This window comes from Scardinius erythrophthalmus, assembly GCF_964197995.2.
Source record: "Scardinius erythrophthalmus genome assembly, chromosome: 1".
Taxonomy (NCBI): Eukaryota; Metazoa; Chordata; class Actinopteri; order Cypriniformes; family Leuciscidae; genus Scardinius; species Scardinius erythrophthalmus.
Genome location: NC_138221.1, coordinates 68220817 through 68247336, shown reverse-complemented (window position 1 = coordinate 68247336; position 26520 = coordinate 68220817). Strand labels below are relative to the sequence as shown.

The window sequence follows — 26520 nt, the reverse complement described above, 5'->3', positions numbered from 1 at the left end:
TTTTTATGTAATATACATTTAAATTATGCCAGTTCTCTTCATTTGACTGGTACCATGAATCTCATTAACATATTCTCTTTACTTGTTATTCATCACATCATGTGCTTTCATTATTGTCGTCTGCTAACCGTTAGGAACAGATTAAAAGGTCTATAAATTAAGTGTCGTTGTTAGGCCATATACTGCCACAGCAAATGGACGCAATTAAAGTTAGACAAATCAAAAACTTTGCAGGATAACCAACATCCCGATCGCTGCTCAAGAAAGGAGCGTGATTATATAAAGAAGGAGATGTCAACATTTCACAATGAAGGGTGATGGTGTGTTAAATTGTTCTTAAAAATATAATACAACTGTGACATTTATTTACTAATATAACATGATTATATTAGATGGAGAGCAGCATAGGTATGAAGGCCAAACTGGCCAATGGGTAAGAAAAATTTATGCATATACATATACATTGCAAAACAAGTGACTGTTCTTCATTAACATGTAACTTATTCTATAGTTTGTTCTTCCTTAGACTGAATGTTCAGGATGTTGAAGGTGGGACTGTGTGGTCAGACCTTCCACTGTTGGCAAATACGTCTGTCCTGCATGCATGCACATTTGCCTATTTTTTTTTCCTTCCTTTTGTTATTGTTGCTTTCATACCTGTTAGCTAATAAATATGTTTGTTGAACATTCCCCTGAATAAATGCTGTGGGTAATTCACTGGATCCATAAGCTATGGCTTCTCAATTTTCAACACTCTTTAGGAACATTTATGGAGTGTAGCCTACTGTATGCTTTATGCTTTAACTCATTCCTTAGTAACATTAAAATAAATAATAAATAAATGCTTGACATCCCTTTTACCACAGCAGTATTGCTGCTCAATTTAAATTAAGCCACAAATTGGCATCATAACAATAATCTGCGAATACACACGCACTGCAAAGACACAATGTCAATAGCATAATTTATTTAATCTACTTACAGTTGTCGTCAGATATTCAATTTCATTGAAACGAATGTAACAAAATAATGTGGCCGTGGTCTGTGTCGTGAAATTAAAACACATTAAAACTTCCCTTAAATGCGTCTGAAACATTCAGCGGAGCAGCGACAGAGTAAACAACAGTGTCCTAATATGATACAAACATTTACCAATAACGTTCGCTGTGACGAATCTGTCACCGGCGTTCAACATCTGCTGGAAATCCAGGTAAAACTATCTGCGTGCACGCGCGCGTCCCCAGTTAACATGATCCCCAGTTGATCCGTAACACCGGGACGATTGCTCGCCGCAGTGTGAGAACTGAAGTGGAAGCGTGGCTGTTTTCTCGCTGGCTTGCTCTGCTCTTTGAGTGTGCGGCCGACCGTGGCATGTTTGTTTCATTTTGATTTGTCTCTTGGTTTGTCTCCGAATTGTAATTGAGATTTTTCTTTATTTTGTCTAGTGCTCATTTTTGCGTATTTTGTATGTAATATAATTTATTTTTATTTTGTTTAAGTTTATTTTGAGTTCCAAAACGAGAGTGAAATTGTTTTTGAAATTGAATTGTTTTTTTTGTGTATTCTTATTATTTTTTATGTTTGTGAACTGACTGTTTCTTTCTTTTTGGGGCTGGCTTTTACCAGTTAGTTAATGTTTATTGTTTGTCTTTTCTTTTCCCTCGTAAACAGCGTGACGAAGAAAGTGTATAGAGGAGGGGGTTTAGCCGCTGTTTAACGGGGTTCACATTGAGTGTTGTGCTTATTGAGTGACCTGACTTCACCAGAGTGGGTGTGTGTGGATATTAAGTGTGTTGTGTGAATTGAGAGTCACAGCAGGCCATCTCCCTCCTAATTAAGCTTTCTCGTGTATTTGTTTTTTTTGTATTTATTATTTCTTTATTTTGAAGTTTTGTAAAGTGGTGTTTGTTTTCCTTTTCTTTTTGACATGTGAATATTGAGCCCTTGATGTTAATGTATTGATGGTTTTAAATTGTGTATTTGAATAAAGCTGCTTCATCTTTAGTACTCCCTGGCCTATGTCTCTCTGCTCACCCATTTCTTTTGGTTACGAACCTGTGCGCCCCCTGTCTTGGGGCTGAGTTTCCGGGATATACCGGGTGGCGTAGTCGTTATATAATTGTTGTTTCATACAGTCCCCTCAAGTACCTGACGCCACTGGCCACAGTATCAAACTGTTTTTCTTACCTGTGAAGACAGCTCTTCAGTGAAGGCCAGCTAGTGTCAATGTCAATGCAGTGCTGAAGTGCCAACTAGTCTCTCCCTATGGAGGATCCCTTTCCCACTCTACAGATAAAGCGTCATCGGGAAAACTCAATTTGCGTATCTACCCCGAATTAATAAAATAAAATAAAATTCTGAATCAAAACTGTAAGGAAACACCAGTAATTTGTTTAGGCTTGGTTTTTAGGGAATTCCAAACCTGCACACATCAACGCACATAACTATAGAACCCGTTCTTAATGCGCATCTGAACGCCATCAGCGTTTCTCACAGGTTCGCGTTTAAAGTCTGTGTAGAGAGAATGGTGTCATCTTGGCGGCCCTAATTTAAAAACAAATGATCGTTGCGACGGAAGCGAATCAATCAAAACTAACTTTAGCTGGAAAATAACTTTATTAAAGAACCGCTATAAAGCCAAAACATTCTTGCGTTAAATGATACATTTATCTCTGTAAAGCTGCTTTGAGACAATCTACATTGTTAAAAGCGCTATATAAATGAAGATGACTTGACTTGACTTGACTAGTGTTCTCGTACAGTTTTTTATTCATTTTGCAAAGAAATTGCCGTTTTTTAATAAGCAGGAAATATTTCCGACTTTAAACAAATACCCATTTAAATGCTTAGGATGTTTGCGTTGTAAAAATGTACAGGGAGACTTCAGATTTAAAAACGGTGTCTCGTTAGGCAATGTTTTCTCTGTCAAATCATAAAATTTCCTATTGATTCAACAGAACGCGTGAGCTCACTAGAGAATACCAATATGGCGGCGCGGTGGCTTCACTGTTTATGACGTCATGAGCTATCCAGTCACTCTATATAGAGCTGTGGTTCAGAGCAGCGTTTCTCAAACTTTTTCTGGCATTCTCCACTTTGGAGGTAAGAAAGGGTTAATACAATGTGTTTTATTAACATCACATTTTAAAAACAAAATCAAATAACAGCATTACAAACTTTCAAAGAGAGAAAATAAAAGTGCAATTATATTATCCCTTTGCATGAAATAAGACTTTGTTCAAAAGCAAATAATAATAATAATAAAGCAATTGTGTTTTGCCTATGATAACATCGAATTAAAATAAAATAAGTGTGGACAAGTTGTGCTTTGCTTCATTTTGTCACTTTGCAAACTGCATGCAAAAAGAACAAACAAAATTGACACAAAAAAAAGACTAATCTTATTCGCTATTTTATCAAAGGCGACCGTTATTTAGAGCGCATCACTTTATTGTTTCCATGGTGACGCATCATTGCTAGTCACGTGACACACCGCAACCACAATAGAGCATCACAGTCCCGCCCACAGCCCGAGAGAGCTTAGGTGCCGGAAGTAAATTTCCCATTCATTTCTCCCATTGACCTTTTGGGAAAATCCGTATCCAAAGAGTTTTAGAGCATGTCTGAGGATAACCAGCTACGGCTAAACTCATAAGCATACAACATATCATTTCGAGTGAAAAAACGAAGAGAAAATCCAAAAAAAGTCAAAGGTACAAGACTGTGTACATATTTTCATTTCCGAGCGAAGGAACTACTCATCCCATAAACCACCGCGCCTCACTGAAGTCGACTGAAGCCACAACCGCGAAAGAGCCTTTTGAGCGACTTCCAAATCTGACGACGGCCACGCAAACTTTTTCCTCCAGTGAATTTTATATAGTGAATGTGCAGTTAATAGCAGTTCTTTCAGTAGTAATCGTGTAAATAATAGTGTTTTATATAGGTATTGTGTATTGGATTTTATATTTATCATTGTGTATTTTATCGTGTATTTTATATTGTGTGCGTGTGTGAAAGCGGTTAACGGTAACGTTAGCAACAAGACATTAATCTGTGTTTAATGTGTTGGTTTAGCATGTGTGTTCAGTGTGTAGTTTGTGTGTTTATTTCAAAGCCCTTTATGACACAGGACACTCTGCTGACAGGACAGGTTGAGGTCCATGCTCATTTTATTCATGAAGTTATAGTTCATCCTTAATTTTAATAACATTTAATGTATTTTCTTAAAGGTTGTATCAGTGATTTCAGGCCCCCCCCAAAAAAAGTCACATTCATCTAATCTTTCCTAACGATCCGCTAGCTGCCCGCCCCATAAGCATGCCGTCAAAAAAACGTGTCTCTGTAGGCAGCCTAGGCTCTGAGATCTGCACACAAAAACAACTGGTTTCACCAACCACTCAAAACCAAAACAAATAGTGTTCCAACCAATCACCGACAGGGGGAGGGTGTTGTGAGGTTTTGAGCCAGCTTCTTCTTCAGCTCCGACTTCGCGTGCAGCCGTGCACGAGCACAAAACCTCACAACAACCCCCCCCCTGTACCTGTACCTTTACTGTGGCGATCCAGGAGACGTCCGCCAAGCGCTCTGGCTCTGACCACAGCTTACACACACTCTGCCTCGCTCTTTCAGTGAGAATTTAAAAACTATATAACTTCATACAGTTCATATATTTTCTTATTTTTTGAAAAATGTAATGTATACATTTAATATACCTTGCGTTATTCAGCCCTGACATAAAATGACTAAATAAATAAATAAAGTAACAGTAACTGGTGTTTCTAATAGCGCTGCCGAGGGAGTGACAGTAAATTTGACGTTTCTCTATTCTGGCTGCCTTAATCCATTTCTCTATTTTTATTTTATATTGAAAAAATCGTGGGAATTCAATAGTGGATTTGTTCTTTCACTATTAGATAAAATGGTAAATTAATTTGCTCTGGCCTCCCATGCCACTAAGTTTACCCTGCTATTATTCCAATCAAGGAAATGTAAAAAGGCACAGTTATGTGCTATTGGACAACCCCAAACAAGGTTTGAATAAATAAATAAATAAATGCAATGTCTGGCTGTATTTTGTTAAAGTCACACTCCGGATGTTCCATATAGGATCCATAATTCCCCACTAGACCATAAAACCGATAACTTGTCATGAAAATCACAGAAATTATGTTGCAAAACTATTACAAGCACAATATTAAATGTGCACACACACACACACACACACACACACACACGCATCACCATCCCCCCAACACCTACAATATGGAGCATCTGCTGGACATTATACACAAGGAAAGCTTCTCCACAGTTCTCTGCACTGTAGCACAAAGAATCTCAAGAGATCTCTCGCATATTGCCAGTGTTTCCTTGTTAGACTTGGTTGGACCAGAATGCACATTGCTGTGGAGAAACAGTTGTCGTACTGCTCTTGTTTAAGAACTTAAAAAAAACAAACATTTTTAATAATACAAATATATAATTGTTTTGTTTACTTCTCATCTATACATTAATGCTGTGCTTTGGGAGATCTGAAGTACTTTTGTAGCCTACCTATTTACTGCAAAACTCTTCAGCTACACCATTAGCATGCATATGAAATATTACATTTTTAAGAAAAAAAAAAAAAAAACATTCATTAATAATGATCAAAATTCAATATGAGTTGTTTCTGGATATTGATCTATTTGTTAGATGCATAATTCTGCCATCTGGTTAGAATTTGTTTGCAGATAATATAGTTTTAGCCAGAAAGTGTAATTGCCCCATAGAGATCCATTCATATTTCTGGATGTGACTAACTGCTCTTCTAACAGCTTTTGTTATGAATATATATTTAATCATTTTAAAATACATTAAATCAGTATTTTTGTCAAAGTTTAGATTTTTTTGTTTTTGTTTGAGGTCTTTTGAAGTGTCTTCTTATTGCAATAATGCCACATACATTTGCAATAATGCCACTTAAGTTGCCACTAAAAGAAAATACTTGATTGCAATTACATATTTATTTCAATAATCCAAATGTATAAAATGATTAACTTTAGAATAAGAAACAAATTTTTAGTAAATAAAACCAACAACAAAAAAAAACAGCAATATGCGGACAGGAACATGAGTGAAGAGTGACGTGTGTGTGTGTGTGTGTTCGTGTGTATGTGTGTTCATTCCACATTGCATTAGTGCTCTAGAACCAGACCTTCATTCAAGTCTGAATCTCTGTGGATTTTAAAGGGACACTTCACCCATTTGCATTAAGCTTTGTATTGTTAGAAACCCAGTCATATATTATAATAAACGTGGATTTTTCATTCATTTTTCCCTGAGATGGGAGAAATAAGGATTTAAGTGTTTTACTTCCTGCTTATTATGACGTAAAAATCATCATTTTGCGTCATAATAAGCAGGAAGTCACATTTCATTGAAAAGTGTAGAGACTACAAACACTGGCTCCTCATTATTCCAGGGGGAGGGACCCGCTCACGCTACAGGCCTATTACAGATCAGTGGGTGGGACTTCACTTTCTGAAACTGAAAGCAATATCCTCCATCTTGTTTGGAAGCTAAGCTAACAGGCGCTGTGGAGACAGATGTGAAGATATGACAATAGCGGAGGAGAGTGCTCAATATGATATAGAGGAAGAGGATTTCGGAAGTCTGATGCTTGAATCAGGTGTTTGTGGCTACCTTTACAAGTCGCATAGCGAAGAGCAGCCGAGGCAGAAGACCTGCCTGTCGCGGACGAGAAGCCCAGACTGGCTCGAGCTGGGGGCGGACTGGTGGCGCCGGTGATCTCACACCTCTCGTTTCAATCTAACTGAATTCATTCCGATTGGTGAATCTGACTGTAGTGTTTACATGAACGCTAAACAAGTGATCGGTTGATGTGCGCTTTACCCTTGCTAAGAAAATTTCCGCTCCTCCGTGAGAGATGCGAGACCCGGCGCGTCTCAGTAATGACGCCACCGGCCTCGCGCCGTTCTCCCGCGGCCGTCAGCCTCGTCCTGCTCGCCACAGTAAACATGATGAATGGCGACTGTAGAACGCAAAAGCCGAATCCCGGACATTTTGGGTCTCTAAATCCCTGGCAAACTCATCACTTACTGAGGCTAGCCTTGTTGTTTTCAACTGTGCTCTCTAACCGGTAGGCGTGGCCTCCTAAGGCAGCGAAGCAAGTGCATTCTGGGAGTTGTTGTCTTTCATCCACATAAGCCAAAAATACATTTTCTGGCTTTTCTCAGTCTAGAAAGCTCCAAATTCAAAAATTTCTCCACATTTCTTCTACTTAAATGACCTATTTTAAATACACATTCATCTTCCCAGAGGTGAAGTATCCCTTTAAGAGATTTCAGCCCTGTTGCTCAGAGGTCTTTAAGAAGAGGAAGGTCTGTTTTAAGTGTCTGTTGTGTGATCAAACAACCTCTGGTGTTATCTTTGTGCTTTTCCTTGTGTGAATCACAATGTCTCGTACTTTGTTTTGTTTTTTCTCACTCTTCTGTGTATGAACCTGGAACTATTCATCTTCACACTCCGGCTCTAAAATTCCGATCTCCTCTCATCTCCTCTGCAGATTTCCCCTCTTAATGGTCCTGCTTTAAAACTATTGCCTAGTTATTTCTTTATTTTTTATGCTGTAACAAAACTATGTGTTGTTCCATTTGTTCCTTTCTAAATACAACTTTTAAAGCCTGTTTTGTAATTGTATTGTCAGTCATTGTATTTAGTCTTGCCCAAAAGATTACAACTAAAAAATGTGTAATGGTAAAAACTAGACAAATCTTTCATATTTGCATAGTGTCTTATCTGACTGCCATGTGGTGCAGCGGTTTGAACACTGGGAACAGTTTCGTAATGTCTTGTCACCAGGGTTTGAAAATTAACTTTTTCTCTCACCAGACGATTTGGCTACAAAATGTTTAACCTGTTAAGCTGCAACCCCACTTTTGAAAAATCCCCAGAAATGACATACCCAAACTGAAACAGATACAGTTCATGAACCCTTTGTACTAAAAGCACAAGTATGATCTCATTTGAAAGCTGACACCTGGCAGTTTATTGTAAATGTATAATTAATTATCGTCATAATGAAAAAAATTGTTATAAATAGCTTCAAAGTTTTGTAAAGTTATTAGAAATGAATTTTTATGAAACATCCTTATGAAAATAAAATTGAAGTTGGCACTGTAGCAATCTAGAAATGCACTACAGCTAAAGCCACGTCTAAACATTTTATGTTTAAAATCTGAAGATAATAAGTCCAAAACTCTGTATTTAGTTAAATGTTTTTCAAGACCATGTCAAATTACTTTATTTTGATTTGACTCTAAAATGCAACTGATGTTTATTGTCATCTTCTAACCATCTATCCAGTATATTGTCTCTATTGTTTTGTGGTGCAAACGAGCCCCATTCAGTCTCAGTCTCCCCCTGAACACATTCACACCTCTCCAGCCTGGTTATGGCTCTAAATATGCATTTCTTTTGTCTGCATTATAGCTACTAACGACTGGCTATTCACAGGCTATTCATAGGGTTTCAGTCCCTAATTTCTTTTCTCAAAGTTCACCTCACATTTTAAACTGTATCAAATGCATTTCTTGAATAAAGAAACATTTCAGTAAGCATTCAAAAAATCATAAAAGTATAACTTCTAGGTGGCAGGTGCACCTAGGGCTAGCTAGCATGTTAGCTTAGCACACCATCAATACACGACAATTTATGAGATTAAAACCATGTTTGTGCTCCAAACTTACTTTATAACGCAAGTGAGTATTTTAAATAATCTTCTGTGATCTAATTTGGCTTCAGATAAAAAAATCAGACAGAAAATATACTATTGTATGGTATTCTGCACAATGACAGTCTATATAGATTAGCATTACATTATAAATATAATCTATTATTATGGAAATACCTGGCATGGCTTGAAAAACACAGGTAACTCAAATATCATTGCAAACATGTTTATTGTCTTCAAAACGTCTGTATCTGCATGTTACAGCGATCTCTTGTTAGCTTTGTGTGTATCAGTGACGTCCTGGAATGTCACATGATCATGGCTCTTCTTCATGTTCCATATATGGACTATTATTGTGCATATAGCGCCCTCAGGCTATTGGTATGAATTGAAAACACAGTATCAGAGTATATAAGCGTTTATAATGATTACATTGACGCATTTGGGTATAAATTCAATAAATATTATTCCTGTCTATAGAAATCTGATGTAAATCTTTGATAATCTATCAATATTTCTCCAAATATGCAAATTTTTGAGCTAAAGCCCTGAAGGACGTTGTTTTGTGTATCGCTGTCATGACGACAAGCACGGGAGTTTTTTATGAATGAAAGCGGCTGACGCACATAATTCATATTAAAGGTATCGACTCATTTTTTCATTTCATAACTCCTGACACAAATTAAGAAATAACTGTCGCTATAAGTTTCTCAGAATACAATAGTGGTCAAATACTGAAACTTGAGTCTTATATCTTTTTAATGATGTATAGTTTGTCAAGGTATAACATTAAATCTGATAGTAACTTTGAACTATATATAAAAAAAAAAACGCTTCAGTGCGCCCGCGCACTGGCAACGGTTAACAGGTTAAGTTACGGCCATTCAGAACTTCTACAGTGTTATCGCTAGTGTTGTCAAAGTACCGGTACTTCGGTAACAAGTTGGTGCTGAAAATGTGTCGATACCAGCATTTCTGTTGTACTGGAAACATTCGGTACCCACTAATAGGAGCTGCTTTAAGTCGCTTCTGTGTTTTTATCTAAGCACGTGTTCTATGTGTTTGTCAACAACACGCGCTTGCACCTCCTGCTGGTGAGGTCGACTAACAGCAGATGGAGAGTATGCTCGGCAATCTACTGCTTTTCCTGGATGTCAACGTAGAATTTTCTGTCGAATTTGAACCATTGAATTTGTGGAAGAGAATTTGCAAAGAGAAAGAAAATTGCCTGTTGAATATTATAGGTTGTATTTTTAAACAGTTTGAATATTTTGGAAGTGAAATATGAAAGGTGAATATGGATTATTGAATTTTTAATAATGAAAATGTGTTTGAGATGTTTTGAATTGAAAAATTTACTGCTTAAATATTCAACCATGTTGAATTTCAGCCCATAAAAATGCAAGCCCTAAAAATACAATGCATTAAAATGCAAGCATGCTTAATGCAATGCATATTTTTTTTCAAGTAGTGCAATTCAACAGGCTTTTTGTTTCAAAAACATTTGACATTATTTTACTTCCATAAAAACAACAATTGTGGCTGTTCATGTGTTTATGTCTAGGATTGTTGTTGATCTTTAACATTATAGTAATGAACAATATGACATCTTTTGAAATGCAGTGCTGTTATAATAACATTTTCTCTGTACTTTTATGGGGGATTTAATTTTTGTATTTTATTTATTTGTAAATTGACTGTGAAATAAAGTTTTAAACATATATATAAAATAACCTCTCTCACACACGCGCCGTGTCATAAATGGGTTCACAGACATGTTCGAGAAGGTTATCTGTTTGGGTGATCGGTGTAAGATGGAGGTCTCTTAAAGAGGATGTTGGGAAATGAAGGAGGGAGTTCCAGTTCTATGTCTTTGTGAGGTTTCTACAGCTTCTATAGTATCAGAGTCTATACATTATTTTCTCAACACATTCTCACTAACAACTCGTCTGGATGCTTTGTCAGGACTGCTTGGTGTCACTTTTTAACACACTGGGATCCCTTCAGTGTTCAAAAACTATTAAAAACTCTCAGTCTCTCTCACACACACACCAGCCAGGATGATTCTTACTGATCCACTTACTTGAGTTTGTCCAGTGTGCAGTCTGGATGGTTCATTGCATCAGAGAGCAGCTTCACTCCTGATTCTCCTGGGTGATTGTAGCTCAGATCCAGCTCTCTCAGGTGTGAAGGGTTTGAACTCAGAGCTGAAGCCAGAGCAGCACAACCTTCTTCTGTCACCAAACACTGAGATAATCTACAACAACAGTAAGTGTTCATGTCAGTGTGCTTCATTTTTAGAGAATATACACTACAATAAACAACACGGCTCTTCAAACCATTAATTATCTTTACAAGGACCTCTGATTGATTACAATTAGTGATGTTGATATTACCCAATTTCAAAATTGACCGTGATTATAATGGTCACGTTGTTAAACAGTAAGAATTTGGAAGCTATGTTTAAAAAAAACAAACATTAAAATTAGTCTTTCAGACTTGTGTGTGGCGTGCCCTCTGTCTGGATACTCTGTGAGGCTGTTACTACAGTAGCTGAGTTCACTAGGTGATTGTCTAGGTAAGGCAGGGTGTGTGCAAATTAACTTTCAGCGCATGTGAAACTCTCAAATTGAAAACATGGTGGAACAATGCAATCTCTTGTACTTGCAGAAGAAGCAAATTAAATAAGCTATTGGGGCATTGTGGCTCTCTAAACATGATTCAGGAATAGTTGAAGAAAGGTATGCAATATGCAAAACATTCAGATGAAAAGTGTCAGCAAAAGCAGCGAACACTTCTAATATGTACAGCACCTGAGGGATCATCACCATCCACACCCAGATGAAGGTAATAATTTTGCAAACATAATAAATAGACAGTTACTTACTCCTATCAAATAATTGCTGAGCTTTGTTATTTTGATAAGAACAAGGTCTTAACTTTCAAATTAAACATTTTGACCCTCTTTAATGCATCTGACAGATCACTTATACTTTATCACCACATATCTGTTTAAGTGGAAACATGGAGCACACCTGAACTGATCATCTCTGCATCTGTGCATCTCTGCACCTGAACTGATCATCTCTGCACCTGTGCATCTCTGCACCTGAACTGATCATCTCTGCATCTAAACTGATCATCTCTGCATCTAAACTGATCATCTCTGCATCTAAACTGATCATCTCTGCATCTCTGCACCTGAACTGATCATTTCTGCACCTGAACTGATCATCTCTGCATCTCTGCACCTGAACTGATCATCTCAATATCTGTGCATCTCTGCACCTGAACTGATCATCTCTGTATCTGTGCATCTCTGTATCTGAACTGATCATCTCTGCATCTGTGCATCTCTACACCTGAACTGATCATCTCTGCATCTGTGCATCTCTGCACCTGAACTGATCCTCTGTGTATCTGATCATCTCTGCACCTGAACTGATCATCTCTGTATCTGTGCATCTCTGCACCTGAACTGATCATCTCTGTATCTGTGCATCTCTACACATGAACTGATCATCTCTCTGCATCTGTGCATCTCTGTATCTGAACTGATCATCTCTGCATCTGTGCATCTCTGCACCTGAACTGATCATCTGTGTATCTGTGCATCTCTGCACCTGAACTGATCATCTGTGTATCTGTGCATCTCTGCACCTGAACTGATGATCTCTGTATCTGTACATCTCTGCACCTGAACTGATCATCTCTGCACCTGAAATGAAAGCTTTAGCTTAAGTTCTGCCAGGAAGACTTAATTACTACGTCACTTATTAACTTCATCTCTATCCAATCACGTCTTTATACTTTCTGTATAAAAGATCGGTACTTACACATGTTTGAGTTCGCAGATGCCGACGCGACAACCTCCACCCTCCCCACCACCACCAGGATGGTCCTGTCCATACCTTCCAGGGGGGTCGGCTGCGCCCCTGCCTTCGTCTTCAGGCAGGAGATGCAGATCCGCTACCCTCAGATTACGAACTATGGACGGGGCCTACGCCAAAGAACTTTATAATGCTTGCTGGGCTGTCAATAAATGTATGCTTTGTTACATCATTTTATCTCCCGAGTCTTTCTGGTAGAACTGATCATCTGTGTATCTGTGCATCTCTGCACCTGAACTGATCATCTCTGCATCTGAACTGATTATCTCTGTATCTATGCATCTCTGCATCTGAACTGATCGCTGTACTTCTAGATTGTTACAAACACTACCTTTGAAAATCCTCTCATCTGCCACAGGTCTCCCTCATCTGAGTATTAACAGTATTAACTGAGTACTGACTACAAATCCCAGAATTCACATACCTGGACTGATTGCACAAACACCTGTTCCCCATTTCATGGACTATTTAAGCTCTGAGCACATTAGGCTCAGTGCAAAGTCTTGTTTTTGTCGGCGATTTCTCAAAACCTGTCGCCGAGCCAAAATCGGGGCTAAAATCGTGCAGTCTGAACTCGGCATAAGGCTAAGTGCAAAGTCTTGTTTTGCCATGGCTAACATTTCTGAACATTTTTCCCACAACTGATCAATTCATTGATTTAGCGATTCGTATTGACCATCTCATTCGCTCTCAAAAACCAAACAGATTCTCTAACCCTCTTCACTAAGCAAACTTCCCTATGGATGACACTGAACCCATGCAGGATGAACTCATCTGTCCACAGAGGAGCAAGAACGCTGCAACATGTCTGCATTGCAGTCAAGCAGGACATCTGAGAGCAAACTGCCCAACTTGACTATCACAACAGTAAACTCCGAGGGTGAGTACTAGGGATGGAGAAACAAAGCTTCTTGAATCTTTGAAGCTTTTCTTTGATTGTTTCGGGAAAAGCTTTGAAGCATCAGCAGTGTCAAACTGTGGCAGGTCAAATTTATAGCAGCCATAAACCAGAGTGCGCAGCGCCATTGTTTCATCCATTAAGCACAAATAAAAGCCTGACAACGCTAAATATTCAGTTTTCTGATAATATAATTGACATATTAAAGTGTGGCAGTAAATTAAAGTGTCATTACACTTCATGTAAATGTAAAGATAATGTTAAGTAACTGTAAAGATAATGTTCTCTATGAGTACCATCATAACTACGGCCCGACTTGACTCGGACCCTACTTGTGTGTAGTTGGAATTCTACACACAGAGAAAACATGCTTTTACCTCAACCGTTCCCCTCACAATCCAGTCATCATTGGTCTACCTTTTCTTCAGAGACACAAATCACATACGTTAGTAACTGTCAGTATTGCACACAGCAAATTTTTTTGGATAACCCACTGCATGCCTTCTACAGCCACTACCCATTCCTCGATGACCTCGGTCACACATTGCTATTGTTTTTTGTCACTGAATTCCTGGCCTCCCAAGGTAACACCATTATATTAACAGTCATTGGTCATTTTTCTAAAGCACGTCGATTAATACCTCTACCCAAGCTCCCAACAGCTTTAGAAACAGCAGAATATCTCTTCCACTACGTGTTTCACTATTATCGACTACCTGAAGATATTGTCTCAGACCGGGGGTTTCCAGTTCATATCTCGGGTCTGGACAAGGTTTCTCAGAATATACTGTCAGCAGAATTAGTCGGACTTGAGCCGCTTCTTACCCTGGGCAGAATATGTTCAAAATTCCCTTCAGAAACCCTCCACTGGCATTACCCCTTTCCAATGTGTCCTGGGATTTCAACACCTTTTATTTCAGTGGTCAGGGGAACCCTCTGAGTTACCGGCCGTTGACGTAGCTAGACGGTATGAAACCAAGCACACATCCAACTTCTGGGTAAGGCGGAGTGAACTGCGATGCTAATCGAGTCTCATGAATGCACAGTCATGCACAAAATACCAGAAGCCAATGTCAGGATTTTCATTAAGTAACAAATTAAATTTCGATTGGTTTTTCACCAAACAGTATCATATACCCCTAGAACACTTGGAATATATGACACGTCACATGGGACCTTTCTGTGATACTTTTGCATCTTTTTTTAAGCTTGATTCTGGTCGCTATTCACTCCCATTATGTCGATGAGCGTGAGCATGATATTTTATTTTAAATCTCCTTCTGTGGTCCGAAAAAAAAAAGAAGGACATACTGCATTAGAAGAACACCAGGGTGATTAAATTATGACTTTTATTATTAACTCTTTCCACACCATTACGTGTCTTCTGAAAGAGTTCTGAATCTCCTGAACAAAACACAAAGAAGATTCAGAAACAAGGGATATCATATGTAATCATATGCATATGTGAAATAACGCGATCACCAAAATTAAACAGCATATAAATCAAAACCGCCTAATGTTACTGAATTAAATGTCGATTCAGGATGAGCTATAGGCCTGTGCAAGCATTAGGGGTGTTGATGGACTTGATCTACTCCATCTGTGTTTTGATCATTGTTCTGAATTCGATCTGGATGTGGTCTTTGACAAAAACGTTATCGTAACCCCCCCTCAGATCTGATAAAATTCTGCTCCTATATTGTATGGAAGCATATCGGTAGCAATATTCAATTTGAAACATAATATGCAAAATGACAATGAAATATGTAAAATGGTAATGCATTTCTGTATATACATTTACATTTTCCATTACATTTGTGCAACATTTGGTGCAAAATTAAAATTAAATTATATAATTTACATTTGCCATTTAATACACTAGGTTTAATATGTAAATTGAATGCATATTTTAACGCTTTATAAGTTGCAAATTTAAAATGTATTACAGAAATGATAAGATTTGTTTAACATGTTCAGGCAAAATTTGTAGCAACATGATCATTTAAATGTTATTTCTCTTAATTGCCTTTACACTCGTAGGTAAGACACTTGCGATTGCATTTTCATTAAATGTCAATTAAATGTAGCAAAATTCAATGTGCAAATTGAAAATGCATTCCAAGCCAATCACGTCCCCACCCCGTAGCCCATCCCTGTCAATCACTGAATCAAGGCGGGGCTCGGCAACAGGTAAACATAGGCAAATGTTCGCGTGGGAGCGTGCAGACGTTAGTGCAGAGAGGAGACCCTGAAGCGGAATGAATGATCATCGTCAGAAGAGCCGAGTGGTGCTGTAAAAGAGGTTTATGTTTTAAAGAAAAACGTCCATTGGACAAGCTAGATATTGTGGGGAGCATACAAATGCCTGTATGGAGCAGAAATGAAACATTAATGCTCTGCTGTTGTTGTCTGATGCTGGACTGTGTAAATGATGGTTTTGTTTTTAGATAAAATGTGACCCCGCCTGTGAAACCCCGGCTAAAGTCGCAGAATCGAATTATGAGTTAACGAGCATCAAAGTAGTCATAGCCATAAAAATGACAAAAATAGGCCATGTGTGTTTATTGCTGTAAATGATAGATTATACCAATGGTTTTGAGATGCAATACTTACATTTTCATTTATAACATGATAAATACTGAAATTAATGATTTTATTGACACTACGTTATACTTTTGCGCAAAAAAAAAAAAAAACGGACGTGGGCTTCCTAAACATTGATTTCATTCGTCTCTGGGTTTATTTCGCGCAACAACACTGCTGATTCTTATATCATTCAGTCTAGGAACTTCTTTTCTATGTCTTTTCTATTAGAAAGAGTAAAAACAGACTTTAATATTAATCCGCGAGCGGTAATCAGGTCAACACAATGAAAAAAAAGGAGATGTAAGCCGCGTTTAGATGTCTGAGGTGATTTTTTTCTTGTCATAGCCAATATTTTAAGAACTGCTTATTTGTTTTGTAGCTCAGTATTCTGCCAGTAATATTAAACTTATTTTAAGGACATTTTTGGCCTGCTACATGTTATTTGCTGGATGGTAATGCGTTGTTTTGACATCTGACATGGCGACACCGAAGCATGAGCAGGAACGGAAAATAGCTGCTTGCTATAAACAGCTTGCTTGATATTAATCTCGGTGGAATTGCCCCAAATTATGATTTAACCGGTTTTGTGTGTGAGTAAATGATGACAGAATTGTTTTTGGGTAAACTATCCCTTAAAATTGTATTTATTTATTTAATTTTTACTCCAGTGTAGCAACAATGACATCCTGACCAGCTGCTTTTCACATTAAGTGAATCATGAGGGTGTCGAACACATCGTCTTTGTCCTTAGGAAAACAAGCTCTGTTTATTATTACTCCCTACGGGGCAATTCACCAGCACCAGTGTGAATGACTGGGATTCCCCCCAGCTCAGCGTGAACTTCTCATGACTTTACAGCCTCGTGACATCCCAACGCACACACACACACACACTTTGGACTTTGAAACAGATATTCCCCCACATAACAAGCCACTAAATGTTGATATGTATTCCTGTGTTTCTCAAGTGTCGTCACTTGCCATAACGGAAACACTGACAATTTTATTGTGTGTTTAATCAAACTTTATTTGTGTGTAATGATGCATATGAATGTAACGTTATGTGTGTCCTATATTTACTTGTCATCCTTGGTATCTGTCTGACCGTCCTGTTTTAATTCAACCAGTCACACATAGGAGATTACAGTAAGATGTATTGTTCTGTGTGTACAATCTTAAGAGGAAATATGAATTCTTTCTCTCATAAGACATATAGTCAAGGTAGGCGTGTCTTCTCCACACAAAGAAACTTTTTCCCGCTTCAGATCAGAAGATCTAATTTGCTGTTGTTCCAAAAAGAGGGCGTAAACAGATGTCTTTTAAAAAGAAGAGACCTCCTCATCTCTCTCTCTCAACTCGCTCCCGCTCTGACCTTTTTCTCCCCGGCGCAGCGCTCCTCCTCCCAACGGAACCAGCTGGACCAGGCCTTGCCTTGGCCTCTGGGACGCATACCCCGCGTCATGTAGAAGCTGCCGTTCTTTTGCAACTAAGCTCATACGTGCCTTTCCTCTCCAAAAGGGAAACGATCTGAACTTTCTCGGTAACGTTAAATTCAAGTGAGCCTTTACATCGTCTTGCGAAACGACCCAGAAGACGAAGCTAGACGCAAACCAGCCGGACACGCGCGCGTCCCTTTTCCAGCATCACACTGAAAGAGTACAACATCTCGCAAGTATCTCTCTCTCTAACAGCTGATTCCTGGTGTCTAGCTCGTAGGTCTGTGAATTAAGTTACCCTCTATCTCTTATCTCTTTATTTCTTTCTTTCTTTCTTTCATGTCATTCATTCCGATCACGTCATGTTTGTTTAAATGTTTGTTTGTTTTATTATTTACATTTTACGTACGTTTATATTTGTAGCTTATATAATCTCTAGTGTGTGCCATTTTATTAATAAACCCATTTATATTTTTAATTGTCTCTGTGTTTGAAAACCCACCTTATAAGTCAATGAAATCAAAGATCTAAGCTACAAGCTCGATATTATAGACTACCTTGAGTAGTTTTTAATTCATAAACTCAGAAAGTTTGATGTTCGTGGCCAGAAGATAAACTTTCTTGGAGTTTGTAAATAGGGATACCACTTCTTAACTGTGATAATCTTACATTTATTCGCTGGACGAATGATTGATGACCAGACCAGTTACAGAACAAGGTAATCTCGATAATTGATAAAGTAAATGTACATGCGATTTCTGAATTATTATGACCATGAGTAATGATTATTAATATTTCAAAAATTCCCTATATCCTTGAGCTAATTCGCATTTACCCAGAGTCGTTTATGTTACACCAGATTTACTCAATGTTACACCGTGGGCCAGTAAGAGAATGAGAAATGTTTATGTTATTTAATTGATATATTATTGAAATTTTTTTCACTGATATTACATTTTACTAATAAAGTTATACATTAAAACATTCCATTGAATTGACATGGTAATTGTTGCTACGATCAAGCTCTTGTGGTACCCCCATTCGTTTCAATGTTTTTATGCTTTTAGCTTTTTGGACATGCACATCATAATAAATAGACCTGTTTTACAAAACTTTAAGAATTTTTCCACCAATGTCTCATATATCACTAAAAAGGGGAGAATCTCAGCTTTAATGTGTTATATGGCACATATGCAGGATAACTATGGATCAAATGTCAAAAATATGATTTTCTGAGCCCGAATTTGAGCAAATCTTTGACATGGCCTTACTCAGTCAATATTAAAGATATCAAGGTTATATTTTCACAGAATGTTCTTTACATTGTGTAGGATGATTTTATGTAGAAAACATTGAATCACAAAAAAATGACTTTAGCTGGGTTTTCACATGCAGGGTCACATATATTCTCATTGTTTGATATATGCTTATCTTTATTTAGGCCAAATTTAGGACATTTAGGCCAAAGTGGGCGAAGATAAAAATCTTAATTCAGTCAAGAGTAGTGAGTGTTTTTCTCTTTTGTTGTTTTATTAACATTAAAAGGATGAAATGAATGTAGAAATGTTTACCTGGCAAAGCTTTAAAGCACGAGCAAATAATTTGTGACAACTTTTGTGATTGCGAATAAGTGCAGTGTCCTGTGAGTGTAACTCTACCGCTGCATTAACATGTGATGTGAATGTACGTCGAGTTTTACAGTATTGGGACTGAGGCTTCAGAACTGCAGCTGATAGAATGTGTGCTGTAGCACGATACTATCATATTTCTTCCATAGCAGATATGTCACACTGTACAGCCCTGCTTATGCTCATGCAAAGCCTCATTGATGTAATATTTTTTATTGCAATGTTTTATGTTGAAATGTTTTTATTATTTATTAAAGAAAATTATGCAAATCATAACAACCTACTGTAAGCCTATTTAATTCTTAATAAAGAATTCTAAAACACATATGCTGCCAACTAACATCGGTTAGCAAGTCCTGATCAATGTTTTAATTTAATTTATTTCACTGTTATGTTTCAGTTAATAAATCTATTAAAGGTGCTGTATGTAGTTTTTAGCGGCCTCTAGCGGTGATGTTTCAGATTGCAACCAATAAGTTTACAAGCGCGTGCTCTTACGCGTGCTCGAATTTATGAGCGAGCACTGTGGGTACCGGCCAGACTGAGACGCAACCGGACGTAACACACAAAGCATCCCACAACATGCTGGAAACTCAGGTAAACTCTCACTGCAACGTTACAATAATAGGCTACTTTTATCAGCTTGACGTTGAACTAATGCTCCATGCTCGTACCATGATGAGTATGGAACTCTATCAACCATGCCGAATTCTGTCACTGCAAGCACTACTTCACATTTTCTTCAGGAAATGTACATTCTAGGTTTGTAGATAAGGTTTCTCCATTATTCAAATGCCCTGCCGATGTTGATCCGTGTTTTTTACCCGAAGTTCATCCGATTCACGTCTGGCCTTACGAGCTTCAGCAGAAAAAACTTTTTATTTTTATTCGCTGTTTAGTGCAAAGTCAGTAGGCTAGACGAGGCGAGAGGCTCGGGAGCGCGCATGCAGGTGGTAAATCCGACCCGGGACCTTCACATAAAAATAAGAATACTTGCTTTCAGAGGTAATAGCAAAACCCGCAAAGTGGATAATTTTAATGTGAGATTACAACCCCTTCACACACAGGCAATAAAAAAAGGATTCGTTTTGGTAGAAAAGCTTACACAGAAAAGCGTATACAGCACCTTTAACAAATTGAAATAACATGAAGTATAAGACACATAATCTATTGACTAGGGATGCTCCGATCAGCATTTTTTGCCTCTGATACCGATTCTGATATCTGGGATTCAGTATCGGCCGATACCGATCACCGATCCGATACTAAAATAAAAACAGTGCTGAATTACCTAATAAACAGTATGCCTCACTAGGGGTGTGACGATAACCGCATCACCGCAATATCGCGTTGATGAGATGCCTACCGCGGTGTGAGGTCATCACCGCACGTTTTTTTTTTTTTTTTGCTGAAAGTTACAGGAGTGCATATGGTGTGTGATATGAACTATAAACACATTAATATTTTGCTTATAATTTACTGTATTCTGCGAGTCCCATGTTCAAGGGCTTCTGGAGGAAAAAAAACCCGCTTCCTGCACAAGGGAGGGAGTCGAGGGACAGGGGGATTTATTTTTTTGTGTGTGTCCGATTATTATTAATTAACTGCTAGGTTTTGTGATGTTTACAGATAATGTTCAATTAAATACAAACAAACACAGGAATAAAAGACAAGCATAACGTAAACAGTTGGAGTTAGATTTTAATTGCAAGTAGCGATCTCTCTTATATGGTAGCCTATACTATAGGCAATAACAGTTGACGGCGCTAGCCGAATGATTAAAAAAATAGCCACGAATCTAGTGTCTAAGCCAAATACTGTGTCGCCTTTGAGGCAGGTGACAATTAAGGGGAAGCCGGTGAATTTGGACAAGGCACACAGAAGTATCCGTCTCTTGAGGAAATACCACTAACCAATAACTAGACCACATCTTAGAAAAATCAACCATCCTGTGGCGTTTGCCGGACTAAAGTGCAGCACACCTACCTTAGGTCGGCGACACACTGGCTGCGTGGCGTGTCCGTTTTTATTTCGGCTCCCATGTTAACAGGTTAGAGCTTGCACACTGCCTGCGTGAGACGCGCTTCTCAGTTGTGGCACGAGCCGCGCGGAAAACGCGTGCATGCTAGATAGAACCAACGCCTATTTTTCACGTGACACGCAAGCCTGTTGGAAGCGTTTCCTGGCAAAATAGAATAGGAAAAGATGTTTGTATGTCATTTTGACATGAATACATATTAATAAATGACATTTTGATGTTTGAAAGTTAAGGTTTTGACATAAATGTAGATATAAATGTAATTAAAAAAATATTATCAATTTTCAAATATTGCACCTGTCAGTAGAACTAAATATTCTGTAGCCTATTTTGCCGTCAATACTGCCGACGCCGTCTTTGCTGCTATATATTTATGTTTAACATTAAGTAGCCTATAGGCCTTCCACAACTCTCTCTTCATATGTCGAATATATCACCAATGAGGCTTATATGTCACCTATCAGCAGCAGCGATGTTTCTGGTGTGCAAAGACATAGAAAAAGACACGCAGCTGACACGCAACAGAAACGCCACACTCACACCACGCAGCCAGTGTGTCGCCGGCCTTAAGACTACCTAATTAATAGTTAATTATTAATATTTACAATTTAATATAAATGTTAATTTGTTTATTTTTTAATAAAGAATACTGCTTTATGATTATTCATTTCCATTGTCATTTACAAGCTACATGCGGTCTTGATCGCGTCTGCAGTGTGTGATGCGGCCGCGGGTGATTTTTTTTTTTTTGGGGGGGGGGGGGGGGGGGATGTCGGTTAACCGCCAAACCGCGATATTTGTTGCTTCTTCACCGCGGTAAGAAAAAATCCCATACCGTCACAGCCCTATGCCTCACTGTGTGGAAGAGACTGTGATCATTCTTTTGTGAAAGGCATCAGGCAGGCTTGACTTAAACATTACTTTCTTAACTTTATGGGTGGTTCTGGATGGCTTAAATAAATTAATTGCGCAGATATTAACATAAATAAATACATGATATTCAATAAAAATAAAACAAAGCATGGATAAGATTTATTCATGTTTCTTTTTTATTTATTTTTAGCAATTTATTTTAAAACGGATGCTGCATTAATTGCGTTAAATATTTACCACTAGTCTTCTCCTCCCATTTCTACCCATGACGCTTATCCAACTTCCCAACTACTACCTGCGCAGACGTCAACAGCGCAACTGGGTTGTAGGTTGCCAGGTTGAGCTCACAAATGGGTTGAAATTTGTATGAAGTGTTGATTGTGTGAGTAGGATACGTTTAATACAAGATCTGGCAATCGGACAACCTTGGAATAATAAATTGATGTGGTTATTCATTTAACGAGATTTGGGCCATACAAATTACAGGAGTTTCACGGGAGAAAAAAAAATGGGAGGGGGGTGGGAGATGGGTGTGAAATACAGGAGACTCTGGGGGAAAACAGGAGTGTTGATAGGTATGCACGTTAGCTTGTTTGAATTGAAAACTGTTTACCTGCCGCCTGCGTTCTGCACATGTTGCTAACGCGTGATGTCACACACTTCATCGCACATCATAGAATTACTGCGAGAGCGTTTAGAGAGCCGACTGCTTTGTAAGCTTTTGAATCGCTCTCGCTGTAATTTGATGCCCCTACGGATCGGGCCCATTGTTACCGATACCCGATCTAAAATTTTATTCCATATCTGAGCCGATACCCGAAACAAATATCGGATTGGAGCATCCCTACTACTGACATGCATTGCCTTTAGAAAAATTGGGCACACAATGTTAAAGTTTAGCCTACTTTGCTTAAATTTGATGCAATAATAGAAGCCTACATTTGTTTCAGTTCTAAAGTTGTAATGTAATTTCAGTATTGTGATTATGAATTCGTTTAACTACTGTTTCACTTGAACTTATCTGTTACCATCTCTCAATCGCTCTCAATGAGCCGCAGCGCAGCATCAGATTATGTAATAGAGATAATAAACTGACACTTTTCAAAGTCTGTGATTATAGTGCCACTTAGGGGTAAAAGGCAGCAAATACACATCCCCAATTTTACCCCCGCCGGAATGGCGTATTATTCTGGTTGAGTAACAACTGTACTTTTAAGAATTCCATGTGCAGGCCCAAATCAATCTTTGCTATAGTTAACAATCTCACTAATCCACCACAACATGTTATTTCTGGCTCTGCAGTGCTTGTGAATAGCTTTTCTCAATTCTTTTCAGACACATTAAAGTCAATTGAATCCATTACCAAAGACACCAAAGTGACTCAAATGTTCATTTGATGTAAGCTGATTCAGCTCATTCAACAAACTCTCTCTGCTTTTACTCTGACTACCTCTGCTGCCACAAGTGATCTAATTATGAAGTCTAATTCCACGTCCTGCCAGCTTATATCTAATATCTAATTTACCACTCTTAAGCAAAATACTTGAAAAAGTTGTGGCTTCACAACTGAGATCATACTTAGATCCTAATGGTCTTTTTGAACCTTTTCAGTCAGGATTTCGCACATCTCATAGTACTGAAACTGCTCTTCTTGGGGTGGTTAACAGTGGTGTGAAGTAACGAATTACAAATACTCACATTACTGTAATTAAGTAGTTTTTTTCAGAAATTGTACTTTTTTGAGTAGTTTAAAAATTGTGTAATTTTACTTTTACTTGAGTATATTTTAAGTTATGTATCGGTACTTTTACTCCACTACTTTCCTTCTGTTTGTGGTCGTTATTCGTTACATGCTTGTTTTAAAATTTTATTTTTATCCATCAACGTGATTGGATCGAGTAATCGGTCTCGTGACTGTCGTCAAATCAAATTCTGCATAGAAAACTTTAACTGCTAGCTAGCCTATCTGCTCTTACTCGTGGCTGCTGTGGAAGTGCATTCTCCAAGCATCAATTCAATAGAGATATCAGCGTCTTCCTCTAATATGCTAAGGTACATTTCACATTTCTGCTTATTATTATATTTATTGATTTGATTTAATTTGATTTAATTTTAATGACCACACAGCCAGGCTGGTGGAATTTGTTTTCAGTACAGCTCTTTAGTACAGATTCCAGCATTACATTAAACAATAAGCATTAAACATACAAAATAACATACATATACATACAGACAGACACATTAATACATGATACACAATACATAAGGTTGGCCTATCTACAGGGACTGACATTTGATGTGAGGTTGGGGGTATTGTGTACAGTGTAAACTAACTCAAGTGCTGAATTCATAATTCAGTGAATTCCCGCTCCCATTTACTTAATATATTATAGAGACGTGCGTCGCAATCTGTGCACTGCTGTTTCTCCCCGGGCTGTCGCGCTCGACATGCAGGAGTCACTTGGAAAAGTCAGCAGCTCGTTGCGCGTGGTGCGCGCTGTGAAGGTGTGTTGGGGACACTCTAAAACTGTGGAAAAACACCTTCTGTACTGAAATTGGAGGACCAGATTCAGTATGCAGTGCACATTATGAACCATGGCGTTAACTTGACCTGCGTTTCTGTCAGTGTGTGACTACAGCTCAGTAATAAACAACATTTTTTGATTGATCCATTTCATACAATCCGCCTTCATTTAGCAAGTGCACTTGCGCACAAACATTTGTTGTTGTTGTGGATGCTGCTGATAAAACAGCTTCGCCAAGACTACAAAGAGATGCATTTGTCTGTGTGTTTTGTTTCTTTTGTAAAAGTTTCCCCGGATATAGGCTACTTCCCTATTTAATGCATAATTTTCTTTACAAATTATATTATCAGCATTACAATTTGAGTAAATATAGCTGTGTAAAATTTGAGGGATGATGCCACCCTTCTAGAACAATGTGCATTTACGTTTAAATTGTAACGTATTTAATGGCATGGAATTACAGTGTAATTAGTGTTAGTTCACAGATTTTTCAGTTGAGTGAGGTAAACTGATAATATTAGTGATTCTCATTTCTTTATCAAAACACAAAAACTGGTACCGTTTTGGAGAGAAATTGGGTATTTTTTCATCTCTCTATTTACCACATCTCATGGTGTGTGATGCTTAACTATTGTATGAGTTTCTAAAGTTTTTTTTTATTCTTTGCACAGTTATGAACATTGATATTTTATGTGCAACAAGCATGCTCAGGCTCAGTGGCCTTACGCCTAATTTTTAAGGTTTTTTTTTTAAACAATATGATTTAAATGGTGATGAGTGTACTGTTTTGATGCATTTTAAAAAGATGAATGATACATATTCTTCAATCTTTATATTGTGAATTACAGTATGTACAATGCTTTTTTACTTTATGAATTGTAGTGTTTATTATAAGGGGGTAGAATCCACAGCTCAGTACTCACTACTCATGAGTACTTTTAAATTAGCTACTTTTTTTACTCTTACTCGGGTAGTTTTTTGGACAAGTACTTTTTACTCTACTCGCACTACATTTTTTGGAATGTAATGGTACTTTTACTTGAGTATGTTTTTTCAGTACTCTTTCCACCACTGGTGGTTAATGACATTCTTCTGTCCATGGATTCAGGGTTAATAAACAAGTGCTGGATTTGACACAGTCTCCCATTAAATACTCATCTCTCGCCTTAGTGATATCGGCATCACTGGTTCAGCTCTTTCCTGGATCATTTCCTACATCAGCGACAGAAAGTATTATATCACTATAGGTCACTGCTCCGCTTACACTGGGTGTTCTTTAAGGTTCAGTTCTTGGCCCACTACTGTTCATCATTTATCTATATCTACTTGGTGACCTCATATACATGCATGGACTTCAGTTTCATTGCTATGCTGATGACATTCAAATTTACCTCACCACCAGCTCTAATAGAGCATTCCCTGCCCGACTCACTTACTGCATGAATCAGGGATATCAAGCATTGGATGTCCCCGAATTTCCTCAAGTTAAATAATAACACAACTTAAATATTGATGATTGGTTCTGCTGCCTCAGTCAAAAGGATGGACCGGTCCTTTGATATTGACGGGGTTCATGTTAAGCCTTCATCCATCTGTAACATTGGTGTTGTATTTGACTCAGCTCTTTTTGCTCTCATATTTCTTCTATTGTTAAAAACTCTTTTTTCCATTTTCGTAATATTGCACATCTTCGAACTTCTCTATCTAATGCTGACACCTTAATTCATGCATCAATCGATTACAGTATGTTCTCACATCGACCAGGCATTCTGCTCACGTTACTCCTCTGCTCAACACTGGATACCCGTGGCATCACGTATTCACTTTAAGATATTACTTCTAACATTTAAGGCATTAAATGGTCTTGCACCTCCATATCCATCTGATCTACTTTACTCCTACCACCCTGCCCG

General features: G+C 38.0%; 1 protein-coding gene across 1 annotated transcript in view; it reads right to left on the bottom strand.

Moving 5' to 3' along the window:
- Positions 1 to 26520, bottom strand: part of LOC308687991 (NACHT, LRR and PYD domains-containing protein 3-like) — an 84406-nt gene that overhangs the window by 20367 nt on the left and 37519 nt on the right. The window contains exon 8 of the mRNA XM_081360807.1: positions 10818 to 10991. Coding sequence (XP_081216933.1) covers positions 10818 to 10991 — 174 coding nt within the window. The remainder of the gene's footprint in view (positions 1 to 10817; positions 10992 to 26520) is intronic.